At 37.2% G+C, this 25,414-nt stretch overlaps 2 protein-coding genes across 2 annotated transcripts in view; both read right to left on the bottom strand.

Moving 5' to 3' along the window:
• Positions 1-439: 439 nt before the first annotated feature.
• Positions 440-12,368, bottom strand: LOC135088557 (putative odorant receptor 69a). The gene is made up of 9 exons (XM_063983395.1): positions 12,338-12,368; positions 10,933-11,098; positions 3,569-3,701; positions 3,093-3,297; positions 2,763-3,014; positions 2,209-2,308; positions 1,982-2,086; positions 1,217-1,369; positions 440-795 (listed from the first exon to the last, which is right to left on the bottom strand). Exons 2-9 carry the CDS (start codon positions 11,086-11,088, stop codon positions 742-744), a joined length of 1,158 nt encoding a protein of 385 aa, XP_063839465.1. The 5' UTR covers positions 11,089-11,098; positions 12,338-12,368; the 3' UTR covers positions 440-741.
• Positions 12,369-13,566: 1,198 nt separating this feature from the next.
• LOC135071305 (uncharacterized) overlaps positions 13,567-25,414 on the bottom strand; it is a 48,079-nt gene continuing 36,231 nt past the window's right edge. Inside the window, exons 18-26 of the mRNA XM_063965096.1 lie at positions 23,461-23,608; positions 22,456-22,618; positions 21,688-21,801; positions 21,004-21,209; positions 18,399-18,547; positions 16,263-16,416; positions 15,910-15,993; positions 14,725-14,916; positions 13,567-13,761 (exon numbers count right to left, since the gene is read on the bottom strand). Coding sequence (XP_063821166.1) covers positions 13,567-13,761; positions 14,725-14,916; positions 15,910-15,993; positions 16,263-16,416; positions 18,399-18,547; positions 21,004-21,209; positions 21,688-21,801; positions 22,456-22,618; positions 23,461-23,608 — 1,405 coding nt within the window. The remainder of the gene's footprint in view (positions 13,762-14,724; positions 14,917-15,909; positions 15,994-16,262; positions 16,417-18,398; positions 18,548-21,003; positions 21,210-21,687; positions 21,802-22,455; positions 22,619-23,460; positions 23,609-25,414) is intronic.

The following is a 25,414-nucleotide window of genomic DNA, read 5'->3' as shown; positions in this document are numbered from 1 at the left end:
GACTGCATCTCATTTAACAGCAGGTCGCTGCTTAAAAAAGAAGTGATTATGGTATCCAGACTGTGAAGGCTGATGCAGCAGCATCCCACTGCGTATCATGCCGTCACACGTTACTGTGATCGCCCAACAGTCTGCCAAGCGCGAGGAGGCAAATATTTACGGTAAGTATTTAATTTAATATTTATTTAATTAATTATGGTATTTAATTTAATATTTATTTCGTTAATTATGGTATTTATTTTAATATTTATTTCGTTAATTGTCTTCATCATCAGGTCATATATTTATATAGATAGATAGTCTCCACTGCAGGAGCACGACTCTCTCTTATTTACCAGCGCCTAGAGCTAGTGCATATAGTGGTATAACTCAAAATTCAAAAACTAAAAATACGGAATTGAAAAAAAATACATTTTTATTTTATTTTATTGTTGTGCATGTTATTAAGTACACATTAAAGAATTACTAAATTTAAACCTAACATTTGCAAAAAAGTTTTTACAAATATTTGTTACATAGATTATTGCTTTTCAAGTGTGAGTAAACAGGAACAGAAAATAAAAGATGTGTAAATGAATGCATTTTTGCGAGAATGTTATGATGGAGATTCAGTATTATTGTATGTGTCTTATAATTTATAAAATGAATGAAAAACAACATGGTATCTAATGTAAAACATGGATTACATTATCATAGATCAGGAAAATTAAGAGTGCAAATACTAATTAAGAATTTCAATTTCTACATCGTTCTAGTTTTCATCATGGTGTACAATGTGTATGAGAAACGTAAAATCTGGAACAAAACAATATTATTAGCAATTGTTATTGAAGTTAGAACATGACCACTTAGCAGATATTTCTTTGATATAAAATCAGTAATTATTCCAGTGTAACAGGCAAGACAGGCGAAAGTTTGGAGAAATAGGTAGGTACGTCTTTTATCGCAACAGTAAACAGCAATGACAGTCGATTATACTAAAAAAAGATTTTTACGAAGCATGGTGCTGATGTCGGTGACACTGGTTACTCTACTGCTGGCCTTATCAAGAAGTCTGTTCAAATGTATTATCATCACCATCAGCTCATTTAGTTTTGCTACAAAAGCACAACTTTTTTTGACAGAGGTAAATAGAAAAGGTTTACAATCCGTCTGTCTAGGTTGAAGTGGTAATAAATTCGTCAAAATTAAAAAAAAATCAAACTACTTATCATACCGACGCGAATGTAGTAAGCGAGATGGGTACAATGGTCACACTTGGCTCGATCGGACGCGCCCAGCGAGTCATTGCTATCAGCATCATACGCCGGAACCGCGGCGACACTACTGTCCAATCACTGAAGTACATTGACGTGCACACCTGATCGCTCTAAAATCAGAAGTTACGTCATATACTCTGAAAAATCATGACTTTAACTTCAATCTTAAAAGTAAAATATATCTAACCTAAAATAACAAAATAGATCATTTTTATATTAGCTGTGAGACTCTTTAATTGGCTAGAGTTATGTAATACACTACTCTGTAACATGTTGATTGTCGACAAAGCGGTTGAGTGTCCAAATAAATAGATAAATAAAATCTTATATCTAGATAATTTCTAAGCACTATTTTCATTATCTGGTTACTTAATCTCCACTGCACAACCCTCTCTTTACAGTAAATGGAGGTTTTGGCCTACACTCCACACTGGCCAGCCGGGACGGGGAAGGATTTTGATTAGGGGATGATTTAGTCCAAATAGTTTTTTTTTATTTGGTAAAAAATGTTACTTATCTAGGGCTATCCAACCTAGAGCTTAACAAAAAAAGTAACTATGGCAAAATAAATCCAATAATGTAGCTAAAGCTATAAAATACGTGAATCCCAGACAATAAAAAAACAGCAGCAGCAGTGGAGTCCCATCCGTCCGAAGAATATTCATAGCAACTATAAACTTAAGATAATGTTAGTTAACTTCAGGTATATTAGATACTTATACCTCGCTTTTGACTAAGTCTCCACAAAAACAGTACATATAATTTTGTATTTGATAAAGGCAAAACGCGCTAGACATTAAAGCTACATCCAATGAGAAGATGTCATTCTGAAACCAAACATAAGTAAGATTTATACCCGTACTTAACAAGCAATAGTACAAGCCGTCCGTATTACAGATCAAAAACTTGAACAGCTTAAGTAATGGGAAAGACTTAATTTTGTACTTACAGTACTCATTTTGTAGACGCACAAAGTGATGCACGTTGTCACGGTTAGGAAATGGAATGCTATACCCCATTTGAAGGTATCATTCACGTTACCAACTAACCTGAAACGAGTCACTTTTGAACATGGAAATCTACATCTATACTTATAATAAATCTGTAGAGAGGTCAATTCTGTACATGAAATATATTTTCAAAATAACTATCAGGGTTTGATTAGTGATACCCTCAATCGATGGGTTAATCGATGGGGATCGATGGGTACTAATGCCAAAAATGCAATCAGTAAAATTTTTGTCTGTCTGTCATGAAAAAATCTAAACCGCGTAAGATAGATGAAGGGGGTAAAACGGGATCCACACGTACGAAGTCGCGGGCGGCCGCTAGTATGTAATAGATAGATAAAAAGTATCTTAATAAGTTAAAACTTAATTTCAACAAAGGATGTTGCAGGTTAGGTAAATTTTGATGTTGCAGGTTGTTGCATACATACTCGTAATATTATTTTGGGGGATTAGGTATAATTAATATTTAATTAAGAAAAAAATTATTGAATACCGATTGACATTTTGATAGCGTCGAACATAGGAAACGAATTTCTCGTCTAAGCTTCTGTCTAGAACATCCTTATATTGGAAATGACGCTGAGATCCATTGTTGTCAAACAAATGCTCCAAGTGGTATCTTATAATTCTCAGCTGAGCTGTAGCGCGGGCGTAGTAGCACCCTACACTGCAGTCTATACTCAAGTGCCCGAATCCAACCCAGAGCGCGGATCCCACAGTTTCCACAAATGTAGCGATTAGGTACCTATAAATATTATTATTAATGTTACGGTTAATAAACAGAACAAAAACATTACTTTTTCGTAACTTGTTAGAAGCTTACTGCGGCCATGGATTAGTATCAAACGGGAAATATGATGGTGGTATAACAGTTTCATCGAGAACTCTGGTGACAATAAATAAAGCCACCCACAAAACCAAAACAACCGACAGTGATATGTACGTGATTTTTATAAACAAACCAATGTGACATTCATTTTTCTTGATAACATTTTCATCTTCTTCACAATTTGCAGCAAACATAGGATCTAAAAATGGAAATTTGTATAATGAATATTTAATATTACAAGTTTTATTTTTATTTATACATTCTAGAGCATTATTATACAATATTATAAGTATAATGATAAAAACTGGACGACCGTGACCTTGCTAAAGCTAACCAACACTTCGCGTATTTTTCTTTCAAATGGTAAGTAAGTAGTTATTATTATTTTTAATTGAAAACATTAAATAGTGATAAAGACTAATTTTATGGAACACTACAAACAAAGTCTAAATCTATGAAGAACCACTCACCTTTGATTAAATCATGTATTTCATCTATGTTCTCAGGGTGCGTGTAAATCGTGATTACTTTAACAACCATAATTAGCATTGTTAGAAAGGTTATGCCCGCTTGCCATTCAATCGTGTCCCCACGTATAAAATTCTGTAAAGTCATTCTTTATTTTAAAATGTTTTCTAATGAAGCAATCCGTTACAAAAATCTGATCAATCACTTTCATATCACTTATTAAATTACATATTATTTAGAACCGAAGTCAAAATAATTTAAATTATTCAGTTTTACTTGTGTGAACTATGGTTTAAAATATCTTTCAGAATCAACTAAGGCTTTTGATAAAATTTCGTTTCCTTTTTCACTTCGAAAATTAATTTTCATGAGTAAGCTATAACAATGTATGTTAATTGCACTCCTTGTTAATTGCATTAATAGCGTGGTTTTAAAATATGAGATGTCAAACAATATCAAATTCTTACTACCATATACAGTGTGAGTCACGTTAAAGTGTACATATGAAAACAGATGAAACTAGACCTATTTTTATCTACAAAAAAGAGGTCAAAAAAATTTTGAGATTTTTTTAAAAAATTTTATAGATTTTTTTTCTTCCAATTACTTATTGTAAAGAAAACGTAATAACTTTTAAACTAAGCGTTATATCCTGATAAAATAAAAACAGTAATAATGCTAAATAACAGGCGATACTAAAAAATGCATAAAATACACAAAAAAGGCCAACAAATAATAAAAAATAATACTTTTTGAAAAAAATCTGCTTTTAAATTCGTGTTTTTTTGGTTATTTGATAAATTTCTCCAAAAAATGCCCCTATAACCGGTGGTTTTTATTACTTTGTATTATTCTCTATCGTATTACCTTCGCAAAACCAAAAATCGCATGTCTCTATCCCTATCACAACGTTTTAAACGATCATAGCAAATGTTGTAATAGGGATAGAGACATGCGATTTTTGGTTTTTACAAGGATAATACGATAGAGAATAATACAAAGTAATAAAAACCACCTGTTATAGGAGCATTTTTTGGAGAAATTTATCAAATAACCAAAAAAACACGAATTTAAAAGCATATTTTTTTCAAAAAGTATCATTTTTTATTATTTGTTGGCATATTTTGTGTATTTTATGTATTTTTTAGTATCGCCTGTTATTTAGCATTATTACTGTTTTTATTTTATCAGGATATACCGCTTAGTTTAAAAGTTATTACGTTTTCTTTACAATAAGTAATTGGAAGAAAAAAAAACTAAAAAAATTTAAAAAAAAAACTCAAAAATTTTTGACCTCTTTTTTGTCGATAAAAATAGGTCTTTCATCTATTTTCACATGTACACTTTAACGTGACTCACACTGTATAGGCCAGTAGAATTAAACACAAAAATTAAACAAATCGGAAATAATTCAAACAAAAGATTTTATTGCTTTAATGGCTTCATTCATTGGTTGCCCATTAAGACTCTCCTAGGTTTTCGACTTCGACGGAGTTGTGCTTAAGTGGTGGCCCAAGTAGCATTCGGGGTTCTATACAGTATGTCTAGTCGTTCACATGTACTCCACAAGCTGTGTATGTCAGCTGTATACGAGCTGTATAGCTTGCTATAATGCTTTTATAGAACCAGTTTGGGCACAAATTAGACAGCCTTAAGTTCACTATGGCTGTACATTAGCAGTATAATAGCATTATAATAGCAGTTTAAGTAGTAACATCGGACTTAAGGCTGACTTACGTCACTATATGGGACGCAGTGTGAACCATACAAGTACAACGTACGTGAGTGTAATAAAAAGTAACAAGTGGCTAAATGCACAGCTTTCAAAGTTATAAAGTCCGACAAAAGTACTCCAATGCTACCTAAAGTTCACGTGTGTCCTAAATTATTTCCACATTTTAATATTAGTTTGGTATAATTTGTACGTGAGTGCCAAGAGGGAAACAACTCGGGCGGATAATCATTTACGCAAATAATAACACGGGTTTTAAATACTTGTCGGCCGTTTGGTGTAGTGGTTCAGAACGGACTACTATGCCGAGAGGTCCCGGGTTCGATTCCCGGCCGGGCAGAAATTGAAATGATGAATTTTAATTTCTGTGACGGGTCTGGGTGTGACTATGTATAATATTTATGTATTTAAAAAAAAAAGTATATAAGTAGTATATTCGTTAAGCTAGCACCCATAACACAAGCATTAAGTTGCTTACTTTGGGGCTAGCTGGCGCTGTGTGAAATTGTCCAAAGATTTATTTATTTATTTATTTATACTTAATAATGTTAATGCCATTGGGAGTGCAACTTTATCGTGAAATGTATACATATTTACAGCTAAAATAATTATACTACGCTAATTAATTATAACATGAAACCAAAACTCAATCGCTCTATCTGCGAATTTTGTGATAAATCTGCATTAATTTTGGAGATTTATTTGGTAAATATTTTAGGTTATGTAGAACAAAATGGTGGAAATGAAATACGGCTATGTGAACTGTTATAACTCCATTTTAATGCGGTGAGCGTATATTAGGTTCACATGTGTTCTGTTAGAATGCTGTTATCTATATGAAGTTCCACATTTGTACCACTACAGCGCTAATGTCTATAAATTTATTCTAATGTGAACTTATGTACAGCTTTAAGATGTACCTAGTTCAGGTCAATTGTGTATCTTTAATTCTTTCAAATACTGAAATTTTAGAGATCCGCAATAAACATTATTAATGTCCGTTAAATCGCCTAGCCCAGGTACTAATAGTCAAGTATGAATACCTAAAGCATCATACGGTAGTGTTTCCGGTTTAAATTCGTTTATTATGCCTGACAATTTATTCAAAGCGGAATGAGGAATACGATTTTCAATAGCCCATGTTCTTATTTTTTTGCGAAAGGTTAAATAATTGTCCAAATTAAAATTGTATTCACTATCACTAGAACTGCAATCATCACACTCTGATATCTGTATATTTTGAAGGGAACTTTCAGGTTCAGGCATAATATTTTCCTCTGCATCATGTACAGAACCACCATGAACAACTAAAAACAGGCTTGGGGAAAAGTGTAACAGAATATCACATTCACATTCATGTTCAGCTTAAAGCAAATAAGAGTAGTACTTGTGGACAAATAAACTGCTATTGATGTTAATAGACAACACATATAGTCCTTTTAACAGCCTACAGTGCACATGCGAACCATTGAAACACTTTTGTACAGATAGTAAAAAAAAGTTATTTTAATTATCACAAACAAGTCCTACTACAGCTACTAGCTGTATAACAGTCAAAAACAAGTAAACATAACAGCCTTTGACTTTATAAATGACCACGTGTGTTCTATTAAAATGCTAGCTCTATAACATCGTACAAGTAGGCCGTTAAACAGCGGTTGCCGTATCTCTACCCTCCTATAATGCTCTTAGTCAGACGGCTGACTAAAGGATAGTTGTTAGAGTATTATAACACCAACAATCGTATAAAAGTATAACTCTACACTCCTATAAGTCCCTTAGACAGGTATAGGTGTAATTAATTGCAATAATACAGCTTATACATCACAAGTGAACTGTACTAATGCTTTAAGTACACATTGGAACTAAATGTGAACTCTTAAATGGAGTAAAATGCTACTTGGGGGGGGCCCCCGAAAGGGGCGTTTTTTCGGTTTTCCGGTTATACCGCGTAAAGGACTTACCCTATCGAAAATTGGTCTTCATGACGGTTAAGGGCACTTAATCCTGCATTGAATAAGACCAAATTCATATGTCTTGGACAAACCGTTCTAGTGCTTATCTTCGACAAAGTAGAAAATGTACTTATTATTAATGACCCTCTCCACGTCCAATGGCTCGTTACCCGCAGGCTTCCAAGTCTTGAAAGGGGCCGCCTCAACCAGTCAACCCTATCAAGGCTTACGAGCTGGATGCGCTTATCCTTGTTCGTCCCAGCCGTTCCTTAACTGTGGTTGCTGCACCTCTTCCTTGCACTCTCCTGAACGACTCTGTGTGACCTACTATGGCTGCCCCTCTTCCTTGCACCTTCCTGAACGACTACGTTGCCAAGCCGTATGCCTGGTCCAAGGTTCGACGCCAAAAATCAACAACAACAAGTTTATATTAAAACGCTGAAGAGTTTTTTTTTTTTGTTTGTTTGTTTGAACGCGCTAATCTTAGGAATCACTAGTTTGATTCAAATAATTATTTATCCCATCAAAAACAATACTTGTCAAAAAAACCAAGTCTCGCAACTCAGTTGTTCTACGGTAAAAAGCTGTGACATCCATGTAATACCAAGTCCAGGCCAGGAAATCTTTAACGTTTTACATAAATTATTAACTTGGCCATCGCACTAAATAATTTAATTTACACGTGTTTTCATGCGATGGCCAAGTCAATATATTTATGTGAAACGTTAAAGATTTCCTGGCCTGGACTTGGTATTACATGGATCTCACAACTTTTTACCGTAGAACAACTGAGTTGCGAGACTTGGTTTTTTTGACAAGTATTGTTTTTGATGGGATCTCATTTCTTTTTGTATTTTGTAGACAGCAGTTATGTATCTAGAAAACTGGACCGAAATTTAAAAAATTTACTCGACTTGGCGGGGACACTACCGTGCGCCTTTATATTTATATGGTATTACAAAGTTATTTAAGTAAGTTTAAGTAAGTAGTTAAAAATTTATAAAACTGGACCGAAATTGAAAAATTTTGCTAGACTTAGCGGTTGCACTACCGTGCCCCAAATATTTTAGTTTTTCCTTGATTCATACACCAAACACTACTTATTTTCCAAATTTGAAGCTTCTAGGTCTGCTAGAAGTGCCTTAGAATTTTGATGATCGGTGAGTCAGTCAGTCAGTCAGTCAGTCAGTCAGTCAGTCAGTCAGTGAGTGACAAAATTAAGAAACTTTGACCCGTTATAATTTTTAAACTACTGGTTCAAATTGAATGAAATTTGAAATATAGTCCAGTCATTTAAGCTTAAATTAGGTAAGAATCTCGGAATTAGAGATACCCAGCTGTAAGTCTGTAAATACTTGTATATTGACACCCTAAAAGTTGTCTCAAAACCTACATATGGTAGGGTGTAAGCAACTATTAAATTTTAAGGTCAAAGGTCACAAAAATCGCTTTTTTTGCGCTTTTTTTGGAAATATCTCATTTCCTATGGGCTTTTTGCTATTTGTATTTATTATCAATATTGTAGAATACTAAATTCTCTACAAATTTTGTTTAAAATTTTTTTTTATACGGTGAACCGTTTTCGAGATAAAGGGCGGAAAGCGCGCGGTCACTGCATCACTTCAGGTCAACTTAAGCGGTTTAGGTTTTTCATACAAAAGGATTTTCCCGCTAATTCCCGTGGGAATTTCGGTAATTACTTGTTGTAAATAAGCTTTAAGTTTACTAAGGTACCTACATGCCAAATTTCAAGCGTCTAACTTCCGTTAAGCGTTTAGATTTTTCATACAAAAGGATTTTCCCGCTAATTCCTGTTCCCGTGGGAATTCCTAAGTAAACTATAACCTGCCCAGGTGTATGAAGAATAATTGTACCAAGTTTCGTTAAAATCCATCGAGTAGGAACATACAGACGGACAGACAGACAGACAAAAATTTTACTGATTGCATTTTTGGCATCAGTATCGATCACTAATCACCCCCTGATAGTTATTTTGAAAATATATTTCATGTATAGAATTCTGTCCGTCTGTATGTTCCTTATAGAAACAAAAACTACTCGACGGATTTTAACGAAACTTGGTACAATTATTCTTCATACACCTGGGCAGGTTATAGTATACTTAGGAATTCCCACGGGAACAGGAATTAGCGGGAAAATCCTTTTGTATGAAAAATCTAAACGCTTAACGGAAGTTAGACGCTTGAAATTTGGCATGTAGGTACCTTAGTAAACTCAAAGCTTAGTTACAACAAGGAATTCCCGAAATTCCCACAGGAATTAGCAGGAAAATCCTTTTGTATGAAAAATCTAAACCGCTTAAGTAGACCTGAAGTGATGCAGTGACCGCGCGCTCTCCGCCCTCTATCTCGAAAACGGTTCACCGTATAAAAAAAGTTTTTAAACAAAATTTGTAGAGAATTTAGTATTCTACAATATTGATAATAAATACAAATAGCAAAAAACCCACAGGAAATGAGATATTTCTAAAAAAAGCGCAAAAAACCGATTTTTGTGACCGTTGACCTTGAAATATAATAGTTGCTTACACCCTACCATATGTAGGTTTTGAGACAACTTTTAGGGTGTCAATATACACGTATTTACAGACTTACAGCTGGGTATCTCGAATTCCGAGGTGAACTTACTATAATGACTGGACTAATATACCGTGTCTTTACAATGCCTGCATGGATACTGAAAATTCAGTCTTCTAATTTTATCCACAACGAAGTTACAGGGGGTCGAAAATGGCCTGAATTGCTTCGAGAAAAGGATGGTACGGCCGTGCCGCTGTTTTGCTCGACTTGGTGGGGGCACTGCCGTGCCCCCAGATGTGTTGAATAGCTCATAAATTGAGGAAGGTTATAGGATATATACCATCACTCTTCGACTAATAGAGGTGAAGCAGTAAAAAAAATGTTGCTAGCACGGGAAATAGTATTTAAACTATTTTCACGCGTAAGAAGTTGATTTTGTGGCGTCGAACCTTGGACCAGGCATACAACTAAGCAATGCAGTCGTAAAGGAGGGAACAAGGAAGGGGGGCAGCCATAGTAGATAACACAGAGCCGTTCAAGAGAGTGCAAGTAGGAGTAGGTGCAGCAACCGTAGTTAAGGATCGGCTGGGACGAACAAGGATAGGCGAATTCAACTCGCGAGCCTTTACAAGGCTTGGGACCCTGCGGGTGACGAGCTATTAGACGTAGAGAGGGTTATTAATTATACGTAAATTCTCTACTTTGTCGAAGATAAGCATGAGAACGGTTTGTCCAAAACATATGAATTTGGTCTTATTCAATGCAGAATTAAGTGCCCTTCAACCGTCATCAAGACCACAAACAAGTCCTTTACGCGATATAACTGGAAAACCGAAAAAACGCCCCTTTCGGGGGCCCCCACCACTTAAGCACAACTCCGTCGAAGTCGAAAACCTAGGAGAGTCTTTATGGGCAACCAATGAAGCCATTAAAGCAACAAAATCTTTTGTAGGAATTATTTCCGATTTGATTCATTTTTGTGTTTAATTCTACTGGCCTATAACATGAGTAAGTCATTTATAATCTTAGAGCGGTTTAAAAAAATTATACATTAGACTAGATCAGTGTTAATAAAGACTTCCGCAAGGAATAATTTTGTGTCCCATGATTTAAATTTATCACACTTCATAATTTCTTACCATACAAAAGAAAACTAAATGTTGGACAGTGTATATCGATATGTACAATATCATTATAACTCTGTACACATCGTGGCATATACCCAGAAAGCGATTTTTTGTGTGTAACTTGTAGATTCCACTCCACACCATCACTTTGAGCCTCAATTCGTCCATTTGTCCAGTCCTAGTAATGATAGAGACAACCATTTTGTTAGAATTCGGAAACAGAATGAATTGTTTTTTTTTTTATATTATAATTACCTCATATTTGCTTAGAATTTTGGAGTCAATTATCTAATGAAAATTACCGTGTTATTAAATTAATGACATACCTAGGGCACTATTTAAGTTGTGAGCCTTAATGCCTTGATCACACGTACCTAACAAACGGGCGAGAGCGAGACAGTAAAATGTTTACTCGGTCGAGACAGTTGGGTCAGCGAGTCACATATTCCAGCCGAGCACTCAGCGTAATGTTCATACACACCGAGTACCTACTCGGCCGAGAGCAATGTCTCGCCCTCAGATCATAGATGATCTGAGGTCTCGCCCGTTTGCTCGGTACATGTGATCAAAGCATAAATAACTCAGTCGAGACAGTTAGGTGAACGAGTCCCATACTCGAGCGCTCGGCCGAAAGCACTGTCTCGCCCGATTACTCGGTACGTGTGATCAAGGCTTTATTGACAACATACGTGTTGTTAGACGTTGATACTTATAATGAAAAGTTTGATATTTTTGACTAATAACTGCTATAACTTCATTCAAAATTATTATTTATTGAATTGAAAATTATGTTGACTACAAAAACATGGGAACTTCACATTTCGCATTTTTTCATTCGTGACGACAATGTAAGCTTTTAAGTACACGTCTCTTCAAACAACTGACTATTGAAACATTCAAAATATGAAATAAACTGGTTATTATAGTCATTACCAAATTCTTACTTGGAATCTAAACACTTCTTTTGCTATCCTTAATCGAACCAAAAGTACATAGATTGTGAAAGAGAATACCAATACACACAATGAATACCATTTTAATAATAAATTACTGTTTTCATAGTTAGGCTCAACACTTAAATAAATAGTGCTCAACGCTAACGTATTCACCACCTTCTATTCCGCGTTACGTATCACGAACAAAACAAAAAACGTAGGTAAGTCACATGTAAGACACACCGCAGACTAGAGACTTTCAGTCGGCCGATAGTTTGGTCGGCTTATAATTTGTATGAGGAATCGCCTGATACCAAATCGGTGTAATGTGCGCATTTCCATATAGAAAATATTCATACCTACTATGCTAATTATCAGCCCGACCAAACATCAGCCCACAAAAGTCTGTTTGCGGGGTTTCTAAGTAATAAAGTGTTCATTGTATTTGTAGGCAATCATTAATTAACTATTTGATGTCATACCTATCTGCTTTTAAACTCGAAGCAAGCGTTATTGTATCTGGAAACGCCAAACAAAATTGATAATGTTGGAAAAGTTATCCAAGGACCATACGTAGACTGCAACCGCTAATATGTCGACGTTATTACATACACACACAAAAAGAAACCAGTAATATCACTGCAGTCTTGATGCCAGCATGTATGGTTGCCCTAATATTTGTTACCTTTTACTAACTAAAGGATTACATAGGTAGTTGAACCATTAATTATAGTAGCCGTCATAATAATATTTATAAGCGGAATCAGGATTAGTAGTGATATAGTAGTTTGTTTTCCAAACCAACTCTCACATTGTTTTATGCATATTTATTTATTTTATTATATTTATTTTGACGTGTCTCGTCGGCCTTTTGGTGTAGTGGTTCGAAACGGACTACTATTCCGAAGGTAGCGGGTTCGATTCCCGCACAGTACAAACATTTGTGTGCATGAACATATTTGTTTGTATTGGACTGGGTGTTTTCTATGTATAATATGTATGTATTTACAAAAAAAAAAGTATTTAAGTATGTTTATATCCGTTGTCTAGTACCCATAGTACAAGCTTTGCTTAGTTTGGGACTAGAAGCGCAGTGTAAAATGTCTAAGGATATTTATTTATTTATTTATTTACGTCAATTAAAATCTGCTTAGCGAAATTGGCCCGGCGACATATTTTTGAAGCCGTGCGTAAATGACCAGTGAAGTGCATAAATAAAAAAGTTTTATATTGAGCAAGCATTTATTAATAACTAACATATTAATAACCTAAACCTAAACCAGAGTAAATACAAATGAGTAGGTAGGTCATCTTCATAGAAACGCCCGAGTGCGGTTTGTATGTAAGCGCGCCAATACGTATGCGGCGCGCACGCACCCACTGACAAAATTTAGCGTGGATTAGCGGTGAGGTGCGCTGAATTTTGTCAGTGTGTGCGTGCGCGGAAAAAACCGAGCGAGTCCAGAAGCTCTGAGGTGGCAGCCCCACCACCGGACTAGGGTACAGCAGGTTAATCACCCACTTGCCCGAAAATACTCGATTAACGAAACGAACACAACAGTAAGTAAGTAAGCGTGCGCGCCGCATACGTATTGGCTCGTATCGTATGTATTAATTTAACACTACACTCGCATACAAACCGCGCTCGGTGCGTTTCTATGAAGATGACCTACTCATTTGTATTTACTCTGCCTAAACATGATTGAACACATTAGAACGGCGGCAGCCAGACTTCGAACTGCGGGCCGCAGTCGAGCTTCTTGCGTAGGGCGGCCTCGAAGGCGGCGTCGCGGGCGGCGTCGCGCGGCGCGCGCGGCTCCCGCCCGCCCTCGCGGCACACCTCGCGGGCGGCGCGGAGGAACTTCGACACTTGAGCGACACTGTCGCGGGCATCTTCCACGGGCGCCTGGCGATTCAAAAATTCAAATTCAAATAGTTTATTCAGTACATAGGCGCTTTGTAGGGCAATTATACACGTCCCAAATATAGCTTTCCCTACTACCACTTCGGGACAACATATTATGGGCTGGTGCTGAGAAGAAGTGGCGGAAGAAACTCATGCCCGTTTTCACCATCAATCCCTAATTTTTAAGTGACCCCTATGGTAACACATAACAGGAATTTTGTTTTCATACGGCCACTTAAAAATTAGGAATCGATGGTGAAAATGGGCATCAGTCACCTAGCTTTGTCAGCCTCTTTTTGAATAAAATACAGTAAATAAATTGCTTACATGACACGCAATAAGTACGAGCTAGACAGGTAAAATCCACGCACTCTTGTCACACACAAATAGTCGTTTACTTTATGAAGTGGTATGTATGACTAGATAGGATAGGAAAGGAAAGGAAGCCTTAGAGGAGAGCGACTCTAGTTCACTTCCGGATCTCCTCTTCTTGATTTGATAATCGTAAAGAAACTCCGAGCATAGCACGCTGTGGAACTCGCAAAATTGCAGGAATGAGGGGATCCGTAAATTAACTAAAGTCGCTAACATAACCCAACGGGTTAGCAAGCTGAAGTGGCAATGGACAGGCCGCAGAACTGACGGCCGATGGGGCAGCAAGGTTCAGGAGTGGAGGCCACGTATCGGAAAACGCCGTGTGCGACGTCCACTTACAGGGTGGACCGACGACCTCATATAGCAGGAAGGTGTTAGATGCAGGCTGCTACCAACTGCAACCGGGCGATGTGGAAATCTTTGGGGGTGGCCTATGTTTAGCATTGGACGTCCTATTGCTGAAATGATGATGATGATGTCAAAGCTTCCAAATTCGGTGTAATCATTTATTTTATATGCAGAACATACTGGCCAAGAGCTTCTCCGCTGCACTGTGGGTAAAAAATAAAGGTATTAATACAAACGGACCTGATCATCCGTAGGCAGTACATGAGGGTAGATTCGCACCCACTGGCCCACTCGGCCCGAGGCGCGGTCCCACCGTACACCATTGCCCCATGCGCACGCGGTCATGACCCGACGGCGGGCGGCGGTCGTCAGTCCGCTGCGCCACGTATCCTCCGGAATCTCCGCTGGGGTTATGGCCCCGCTTGAGGTGGACTGAAAGGATATCATTCAAGCCTTGATCACACGTACCGTGTAAACGGGCGAGACAGTAAAATGTTTACTCGGTCGAGACAGTTGGGTGAGCGAGTCACATACTCGAGCGCTCGGTCGAGCACTCGGCGTAATGTTCATACACACCGAGTACTCGGCCGAGAGCACTGTCTCGTCCGTTTGCTCGGTACGTGTGATCCCTTGATCACGTTGATGCCTTCATCAACGTGTTCAAAAACAGAGGTGGTATTTCAACAAAATTAAATAAAGGTACAAACATGACGATCATATGAAAACTACAGAACAACACATTTATGTTTAATAGCTTTTAAAATGCGCTTTTTTAAACAATTTTTTTTTTTAATAACTTTAATAAATCGAACTGCCTAAGGTGGGAATCGAACCCATGACCATTCGCTTTCCGGGCGACTGCTCTTTTATCTGAGCTACTTTGACACTGGATGAACCCATCCGTGGGCTCAATTCCCACCTTAGGCAGTTCGATTTTTGTAATTATTTTTAAAAATTTAGATCGAGAAGCGACTCTTAACGCCAGAAGAAAATATTAATTAAAATATTGAATAGGTTTAGAAACAGGGCAGCCAGCAATGCTTAATTTAGCTAGTGGTTGAATGCTACCATTCAGTAATTCATCTATTCTTGTGTCTAATCTAATAATGGTGTAAGATCAGTAAGTGCAGCTAAAGTAGCGGCATAAGGGGGGGGTGGTGGGGGCGGTCCGCCCCGGGTGCCAAGCATCAGGGGGTGATACAAGTCGCGCAGATTAGTACTCACTGGCGCATCTGCATGGCAAATCTGCGGTCTATGTCATGATACGGGGGGGGGGGGGGGGGATTGTCTTTCAATCTTCGAATCGGTAGGTAACCTTCGAATCCTGGGGGGTACCAGGGGGTGCCTCAGGACTTGTAATCGCCCCGGGTGCCAACCCATGCTACGCCGCCACTGTGCAGCTAGCAGTACAACATGCTCTCTTACCTGTGCATCCAAGTTGTCAATACTAGCTTCAGACGGAGTTTTCAGCGAGCGTTCGCTGTTCGGCTCCTTTACTTTTTCGATCTCCTGTAAAACGAGATAGCCGAAAGAAATAAGAATAATCCTGGTTTTCAAAATAAATTGTTGAAAAGAAGGTAGAGTAAGTAATCGCAGTAGAAGTTAATTCATCATCATCATTTCAGCCACAGGACGTCCACTGCTGAACATTGGCCTCCCCAATGACTTCTATATTACCCGGTTGGTAGCGACCTGCATCCAGCGCCTTCCTTCTTTATGAGGTCGTCGGTCCACCTTGTAGGTGAACGTCTCACGCTGCGTTTTGCGAAGTCACTTACCTCCGTATAATCTGGCACAGGGGGTAGCAGCGTGACGCAGTGCACCGGCAACGGTCGCCGACGCCGCCACCGCGTACCGCGTCTGACGCCTGCGGTGGCGGCCCGCGGTGGCGGTACGACCCGCTTTACGCCGCCTTCGTCTTCGGAACAATAACTGAAACACCATCCACCATCATCATCTGTTCGTTTAGAGCCGTAGCATCAGGATATTTGACACCAGTTTATGACAGGGACGGTTGGTTGACGGTACTTGATGCTATTGGAGGACTAGGAGACTATTAAAGACCTACACTATCCATGCTGGTCTGTTGACTGTTTAAGAATTTAAGCTTACACCGCACCGGCAATAATGTCTTTTATTTTATAAGAATACGGTTCAACAAGAAAATAAGGATAAAATAAATAGATAGAGATAAAACATAATTATAAAGATATTATTATTATTTCGTACTAAAGTGGACATTCGATAGCAAATAATAATCAAATATTAAATTACTAGCGGCCGCCCGCGACTTCGTACGCGTGAACCTCGTTTAATTACTGTGCTGTAGATTTTAACCAATGACTATAGAAGGCGCTTTATCCATGTCTTATTTAATTATTGAAATTGCCTATATGTTAATCTGGGTTATAAACAATAATATTGTAAAGTTTCAACAAAATCCGTTCAGTAGTTTTTGCGTGAAAGTATAACAAACATCCAGACATCATGACATCCAGCATCCAAACTTTCGCATTTATAATATTATAGTAGGATTGAATAAACAAAAGACTGCATTTGTGAACACTAAGGCTTGTTTTTATCTTTTTTTTTAGTTAATTTTTACGCCGTTGGGTTTTTTGTTTATTTAATAATAATTTTATTCTAATCTTTTTAGTTAAATAACATACATTTTTGTAAGCTACTTAAAAAGCCCTTTATTTTAATACCCCACTCGATAGGTTTTGAGAAAAAAAATTAAGACATTATGGCGCCTAAAATCCGCCATTTTGTTTTTTTTTTCACTCTCATGATTAAGACGAATCTAACGAGTGGACCGACGACATCATAAAGGTAGCAGAGAAGCGCTGGACTCAAGCCACTACCAACCGGGTAACATGGAAAGCATTGGGGGAGACCTATGTTCAGCAGTGGACGTCCTATGGCTGATATGATGATCATGACATACATACATACATACATATACTCGAAAAAAACTCCTTCTGGCGCAGTCAGGTAAAAATTAAAAGAATTTTAATAATTAATCAACCCACTTACAATAATTATGTCATTACTTACAATAAATAATTAACTAAGCTAACTTTATAAGACAGGTCCTTCGAGCACATTAATTACTTTAACAAATATAAATGAAATATAAAATATCAAAAAATACTATTTAAAAACGGGTGGAGACTCAATTGAGTCTTAAGCTTGTACAGCAGCGTCAAATAGGTCATGTCACCCAAACTAGCCAAAACTTTCGCAACACGTCTTCTAGTCCAGTCATTTGGTACAAAATAATGGCTTTACCTGGAAAGTTTTCTTCTGTTCGGGTTAGTTGGTGGTAGGGCTTGTTGGCGCTCCTACGCGAACTATTGATTTCACAGAAAAGTTATGTAGACATCAAAAATAGGAATTTTTTTCTAGTTTTAGTTTCTCTAAGCATGTTTTATCATAAAATTTCCGAAAGGAAATATTTGAAAAAAACTGCTACTAGGCAGCATTTTTCCAATATGGCGGTGCGAGCGGACGTATTCGTAAAGAGCACATCGAAATCTATATAAATACCAATTTTCATTACTCCCGGAAAACATTCCAGGTAAAACTACCAAATGACTGGACTATTCGTTACAATGAGGGTTTTCGCGAATGAAAAATCCGCCATGGCAATACGTAGGCGCGAGGTCCAAATGCTGCATGATTGGTTATTTTTGACATGACATTGACAGTTATGTCAAAATCCACCAATCACGCAGCAGTCAGCCCCACATCCACGTCCCGCCATCTAGCGGATCTTTCATTCGCGAAAACCCTCATTGGAATAAGGTTGTGTTGGTTCATCAACTTTTTGGCCACTTTGGGTGTCACAAACTTTTTGACGCTAATTGTACCATTTGTGTTTTAGTTAAATTTTGGATTAATTTAGAACTTACCTGTGTATCTGTGAAGACGGCCCCCTTAGAAGAGAGAGCCCAGTGTGTCGCATGGGCAATCCCAACAAGTCAAACAGTTCGTGGAGCATCGGTTGCTTCACCGTTGTGTCCGCTTCACAGTTCGCTCCTAATGCTGGCGATAAATTCACCTGAATACGTAAAAAAAATAATTAATTATTATAAAAATGTTCGTTACTCTTTCACGCAAAACCTACTGAACGGATTTTGATAAAAATTTACAGTACTGTTTATTAGAGATGAAACGGATAGTTGTTTGGCCGGATACCGGATACCGGATATCCGGCCAGCTGCTAGGCCGGATAGCCGGATATCCGGCGGCCGGATAGTTGGCCAATTGTCTCGTTGCATGTCGTGACTTCGAACGCGATCAGTGGGTCTATTAGTAAACTAGACTAGTCACACTTTTCGAAAATCAAATCCGTCCGAATAGAATGTCAGATTTTGCCACTTGTCTAGGGGGTAGATCAATTCGGGCGATTTCGATTGCCATCGTGAGTGTGTGATTGAATAGCGAAAATTAAACAAGTTTACTTGCTGCGTAATCTGACTGAACTGCATCATGTCATCAGATCATCAGTGAAAAAAAGATCGCCTATTTTATTTGGCAATATTATATCGACATTAACACATATTTACTATTTATGTATTCGTCATTAGAGTGCATAGCCCAGAAAAAGAAATTAGTTTTTAGAAAGGCTTTAATATGGCTTTTTTGGAACTTTTTGGACTTTAACTAAAAGCCGTCATTATTAAAGCCATTTTATTGACATTTACCTCAAAGATTAATGCATTTCATTTTATTAATAGGAAATTGTCGTAGTTTTTTAATATCCGGTATCCGGCCGGATAGTGAGTTACTATCCGGTATCCGGCCGGATAGTAAATTTAGGCCGGATATCCGGCCTACCGGATAGTTACCGGATATCCGTTTCATCTCTACTGTTTATACATCAAAATTCACGCGGGCGAAGCTGTGAGCAAAAGCTAGTGTAACCATTTTTTTTTAATATTACAACATTTTAGATGTTTATTATAAAGATAAAAAGCTTTTTTTCCACTTCCTACTCTATTGTGTAACCTTCTAATAACCATAAGTGATCACTTAGTTAATTACTCAAGGCAAACCATTTTCTTTTATTAATAAATAATAATGCACATTGTAATTCTCTTTGGAAAATTCTTAATTGGTAATTGATAATTACACCCATTTTAATTTGCTTAGCTGTGCCCGCGACTTCACGTAAGTTTATGATACCAGCACAACATGATATTATCATAGCCACAGAAAGCTGGATTACTAATGTTTGGCCAAAAAACGTTTCCCAAATTATCACATCGCAAACAAAGTTTCGCAAATTTTCATTTAGCAAAACAACTTATTGCAAACTTTTAATTTTTTCGCAAATGTCGTTTTTGGCATTATTGTTTGGCAAAGAATGTTTTGCCAAATGTTTCATTTGGCAAAAATATTTCACGATAACTATTTACAAAATAATTTGATTGGTGCGTAGAATGGAATACAAATTTTAGCTTGTGTTTATTATTTTATTTAGTGGGTAGTTAATATAAAAGTTGTTCTAAATTAATTATCAAATTTCATTCTTTTTATAAACATTTCCAAATTATTAATTAACAAAAGAGGTGATTCTAGCGCTCTCGGCGCGGACCACTGCCGCCGCACGTTCACTTCGCTCGATTCGCTCGCTCCGTTCGCTCGCCTTCGAGCGTTAATGGTCACTGTTCTTCTAACCCAGTGTTTTTCAACCTGTGGGTCGCGACCCCCTGGGGGGTCGCGAAGCCTCTATAGGGGGGTCGCGAGAGGTCGTAAAAACTATCTCGGTTAAAAAACGGTAAAGTTTTAAAGATAGATTTATCTGAAAAATACATAAATGTTGTATGGATTGAAAACGGTTAGAATCTAACCTAACCTAACCTACTATTTTCTGCAATACCTACTTTCTGCAACCATACTATTTTCTGCAATCTCTTTGTTTTACATAAAATTCTTGTGAAAACCATAATCATTGTGCCTTATGCTTTGATTTGTGGGTAACGGTGGGTAAGTATGTGAAGTGTCAATTTGACCAAACAAATTATTTGGGAATTTTGGGATATACCTAATATTTGGCAAAATAAAACATTTGCTATGTAAACATTTGCCAAGTAAAAGTTTGCCAAATGATAATTTGACCAAATGAATTCGTTGTGAAAAGTACAGTTGCTAAAAGTTCATTTGGGAAATGAAACTTTGGCGATAAGTTGTTTGCGAAATGAAATTTGGCGAAAAGTAATTTGGCCAAACGGAAGGCTACAAGGGACTTATATTATATCCCTATCACACTTTTTACTTTAAAACATAAAATACTTATGAGATGTTGGGCTTCGAAGATAACTTCACCCATTGTCATCGAGTAGAACATCAAAGCCGTAGAACTCGAAGCAGTTCCTCGCTGGAGGAGTGCCAGTAACTTGAGCCAGCAGCGTCAATGTCACCAGCACCCTGATGCGCTGCCAGACCAGCCAATCCGCTGCCCCCCACCTGCCTCACTTGTCTACGAGGGTCTAACGCATTGGTATAACAAACCTCAATCAACCATGGCTTCAAAGAGTCATCGAGCAGAACATCAAAGCCGTAGAACTCGAAGCAGTTCCTCGCTGGAGGAGTGCCAGCTGCCTGAGCCAGCAGCGTCAATGTCACCAGCGCCCTGATGCGCTGCCAGACCAGCCATTCCGCTGCCCCCCACCTGCCTACGAGCGCTCGACGCACTTGCTTCAGCGTCCATTTGCAACCTGTGTGAGTAATTTTTATGCACTTCTGCTTCAACCACACCAACGCGTGCAGATCGACCTCGCCGATCATAGGCCAATGATAAGTTGCGCGACCCATGATAGTTCGCGCGACCTTACATTGGCCTATGATCGCGCCATGATTTCAGCCTATTGCTTTAAGCAGTTAACAGTTTAAAGTTTCGCGCGATAGATGCGCGAAGCTATATTTCGACTTGTTGGCTACTACGCGTGTGTAAATATTTGTAGGATATGAAATGTTATTTATGTATGTGTATTTAAATGTAAATAATAAATGTAAATGTGTTAATGTGTAAATAAGTGTAAATATGTTTTGTATGTAAATATGAATTACTTATATTTAGTTTTACTATTTAAGGTTTTAGTTTAAGTTAATTATTTATTGTTGTTGACATTTACATAAATATAATGAGTAGCCTACACATTATTAGAAATTATGTAACAAAAAACATGCTCTTACCACTTCCAATTCGATCCTTACATTCAGCATATCTTGGCCCCGATTTATTCAAAGACGAATTGGTCAGATGTCTGTATGGATTGTGTATGTCCGATAACGTATATTTATCCGTACCTGTAAACATAATACATAGAGCTAACTTAAATTCATTTACAACCAAGGGAATTTTTAGATAACAATATGAGGAAAAGCTGTTTGTTTTCCTAACAATAAAATAAATAAATAAATAAATATTAAGACACTTTTCCGCCAAAGATATATTACACGTAAAAGCGGTCTAAAGATGCAGTTACGAAAGTCGAACATTTTCTTCTTTCTTTATATCTTTATTTATAGATATTCTCGATCCTCGTATCATTTTTCATACCTTGATCTACTATAGTTAGTACTTTACTTTATTTATTTTTAGGAATTACAAACAAATGTGTTACAGAAATTAACTTATCTACTAGACTTATGTATTATACAGTGTGAGTCACGTTAAAATGTTATGAAAATAGATGAAACTAGACCTATTGTTATCGACAAAAAAGAGGTCAATTTTTTGTACACTTTAACGTGACTCACACTGTATTATGTGGTAACACATCCCACTACGTAAAGCTTTTCAGTACAGTCAGCGTCAAATAGTTCGTTCGTGACACCCAAGTAACCAATAAGTTCGCAACTTAAGCAATAAGGTCAACTTTTTGTGTCACGAATTATGTGGCGCTAACTGTACCCACTAGCTCAATAGCTTGTAATAACACTTTATTGATATTTCCTTACCAAATCTAGCTAATCCTTCAGCATACATGTACGCAGTCAGAGGCCTGTACCCCGGCACACAAACGTAGAGCCGCAAGTCAAACTTGTATCCAGCGATGAGTAGAGGCCGCTCTATGTACCGCTGCACTACCGCAGCAGTGCCACATCGCATCTCGCAAATGCTCTGAAAACAAAAACGGTTTCGATTTATTACAATACTTGATGTCCTTTACCTAGAGTCACAGAAGTAATAAAAGCAAATGAGGATTTGATGAGTGCTACTGACAACGCCACTCTTGTGGCGGAGTTTTTGGCTGATACTGTATAAGTTTGTTGTCGACACGAAAAGAAGAAGAAAGCAAATGATAGCTAAAAGTAAATGATGTCACCGACACTACGAGATGGTTTAATTGATTATTTTACAATAAAAATTCACATACAATACAATAGGCACTTGGTTTTATGGTAAAAAGAAGAGTGTGAAGAGAAAAAAACAAGAGACAATCGAAAAGAACAAAGTTAAAAATAAGTTTCTCGCCGGCTAGGCGCGCGCCCAAGGAGTTTGGCCGTACGCGTAAACGACCTTTTCAATTTATTTTTTTACTAGACAGACCTGTACAAGATTGTAGGCTGTAAAGCCACTGGCCGAAAAAATTTTCATTTTTAAAAACAACACGGACGTGTTTATTTCCCCATGCGAGGAAAAGAGATTTGCAATGCAAACCATGAATCATGATTCAGAGTCAGCATAAATAAGGATTGTCTCCCATCATCATCATCATCATCATCATCATCATCATCATTTCAGCCATAGGACGTCCACTGCTGAACATAGGTCTCCCCCAATGCTTTCCACGTTGATTGATTGGTAGCGGCCTGCGTCCAGCGCTTCCCAGCTACCTTTACGTTGTCGTTGGTCCACCTTGTAGGTGGACGTCCCACGCTGTGTTCCATAAAGATGTCTTCCATACAAGACACTAAATATACTATCGCAATAGTTTACCATTTACATTTCTTATGCATTACCCGAAATAGAAAAATCCCTCGACCCTGGCTCTGAGCCACAGGTTTATGTATCCAGATGACATTGGAGTCACCATCTTCGTTGCGTCGCAGCCTGGAGAACTCGGACACCAACTTCGCATACTCCAGCGGGAGGTGGTAGCATGGTGGACTGAAAAGAGACGATAAATAAAGAGTTAGCTAATATTTACATAGATTTAATTCACATGGCTATAATAGCCAACATCCAAGTCATTTCTTACACCGAGTTGCATCACCTAACTTTAACCGTAACTACAACTTTAATCGGTGTTTTTGTATGGAGTTTGACAGACTTTTGACGTTTTTAGGGTTCCGTACCTCAAAAGGAAAAAACGGAACCCTTATAGGATCACTTTGTTGTCCGTCCGTCCGTCTGTCAAGACCCTTTATCTCAAGAACGCGTGAACGTATCAAGCTGAAATTCACATGAAATACTCAGGTCTATTGTCCCTTTAAGCTGTGAAAATATCAAACTTCTAAGCCAAGCCAATCAAAAGATACAGCCGATTATGTCGATATTTTCAACAAATTTTCGACACTCGCAAAGGAATCAAAACCTACAGGATACTTCCCGTAAACTCAGAATCTTGAAATTTGGCATAAAGCATTGTCATATAATGCAAATATAGGAAAAATTGCGAAAATTACATTTTTTTAGTTATACAAATATAATTAAAATATTTTAATAAAATGAAACTTACTACCTTATTTCTCACGAACGAATAAAGGTATCAAATTGAAATTTATACCAAATACCTAGATCTATTGTCCCTTTAAGAAGTAAAAAAATCAAACTTCTAAGTTAACGCGATCAAAAGATACAGCAGTTTATACCGACACACAGTGTTTTTTTTGACCCGAAAAAGTGACATTCTGTTTTTATCACTAATATCCAAAGTTTAACTTATTATTAATGTTAGACTAAAACACCCAGGTGACAAATAGCTATAGATTATTTTTAAAAAAATATTTTAGAAAATTTATCTTGTACTGGGTCAAACTACAATTTTATTATTATTTAAAGAAACGTACACACTAAGCTTCTCTTTGCATTGCAGGTAGGTAGGTTGGTGTATGGCGAATATTATTGCACCTATAATTATTTAAAAGTAGTTATAGGAACGACAGTATGATTATTTTTTAAATTTAAGAAATTAATATTTTTCTCTTTTTCTATGCCGAAGTAGAATCTCTGCTTAGGTCAGATAAATTTCTTATAATAAGCTCTATCACCTGAAATTTTTCTATATTCTAACTCGGCCGCAATTTCGAGAAAACTTATTTTTTCCAAAATGTTAGGATTGTCACAAAAAATTACCTTACGTAGTTCCACTTTCTTTAGGGTTCCGTGGCCAAAGGATGCTAACGGGACATAATTAATATTATACAAATATAAATACCACTCCTGATGATCAAGAGCCTTCATATATCTTAAAAGATGATGAAGAAACAGTATTCTTGAGCACTGATAGTAATTTAACTGATAACCTACCTAAGACAAATTAAACACATAATTAGGACCGATTAGCATCCTTTGGCCACGGAACCCTAAAGAAAGTGGAACTACGTAAGGTCATTTTTTGTGACAATCCTAACATTTTGGAAAAAATATGGTTTCTCGAAATTGCGGCCGAGTTAGAATATAGAAAAATTTCAGGTGATAGAGCTTATTATAAGAAATTTATCTGACCTAAGCAGAGATTCTACTTCGGCATAGAAAAAGAGAAAAATAATAATTTCTTAAATTTAAAAAATAATCATACTGTCGTTCCTATAACTACTTTTAAATAATTATAGGTGCAATAATATTCGCCATACACCAACCTACCTACCTGCAATGCAAAGAGAAGCTTAGTGTGTACGTTTCTTTAAATAATAATAAAATTGTAGTTTGACCCAGTAAAAAATAAATTTTCTAAAATATTTTAAAAAAAAT

Source organism: Ostrinia nubilalis, chromosome 4, assembly GCF_963855985.1.
Source record: "Ostrinia nubilalis chromosome 4, ilOstNubi1.1, whole genome shotgun sequence".
Taxonomy (NCBI): Eukaryota; Metazoa; Arthropoda; class Insecta; order Lepidoptera; family Crambidae; genus Ostrinia; species Ostrinia nubilalis.
Note: the sequence above shows the minus strand (reverse complement) of the source record. Positions and strands in the feature narration are given on the sequence as shown.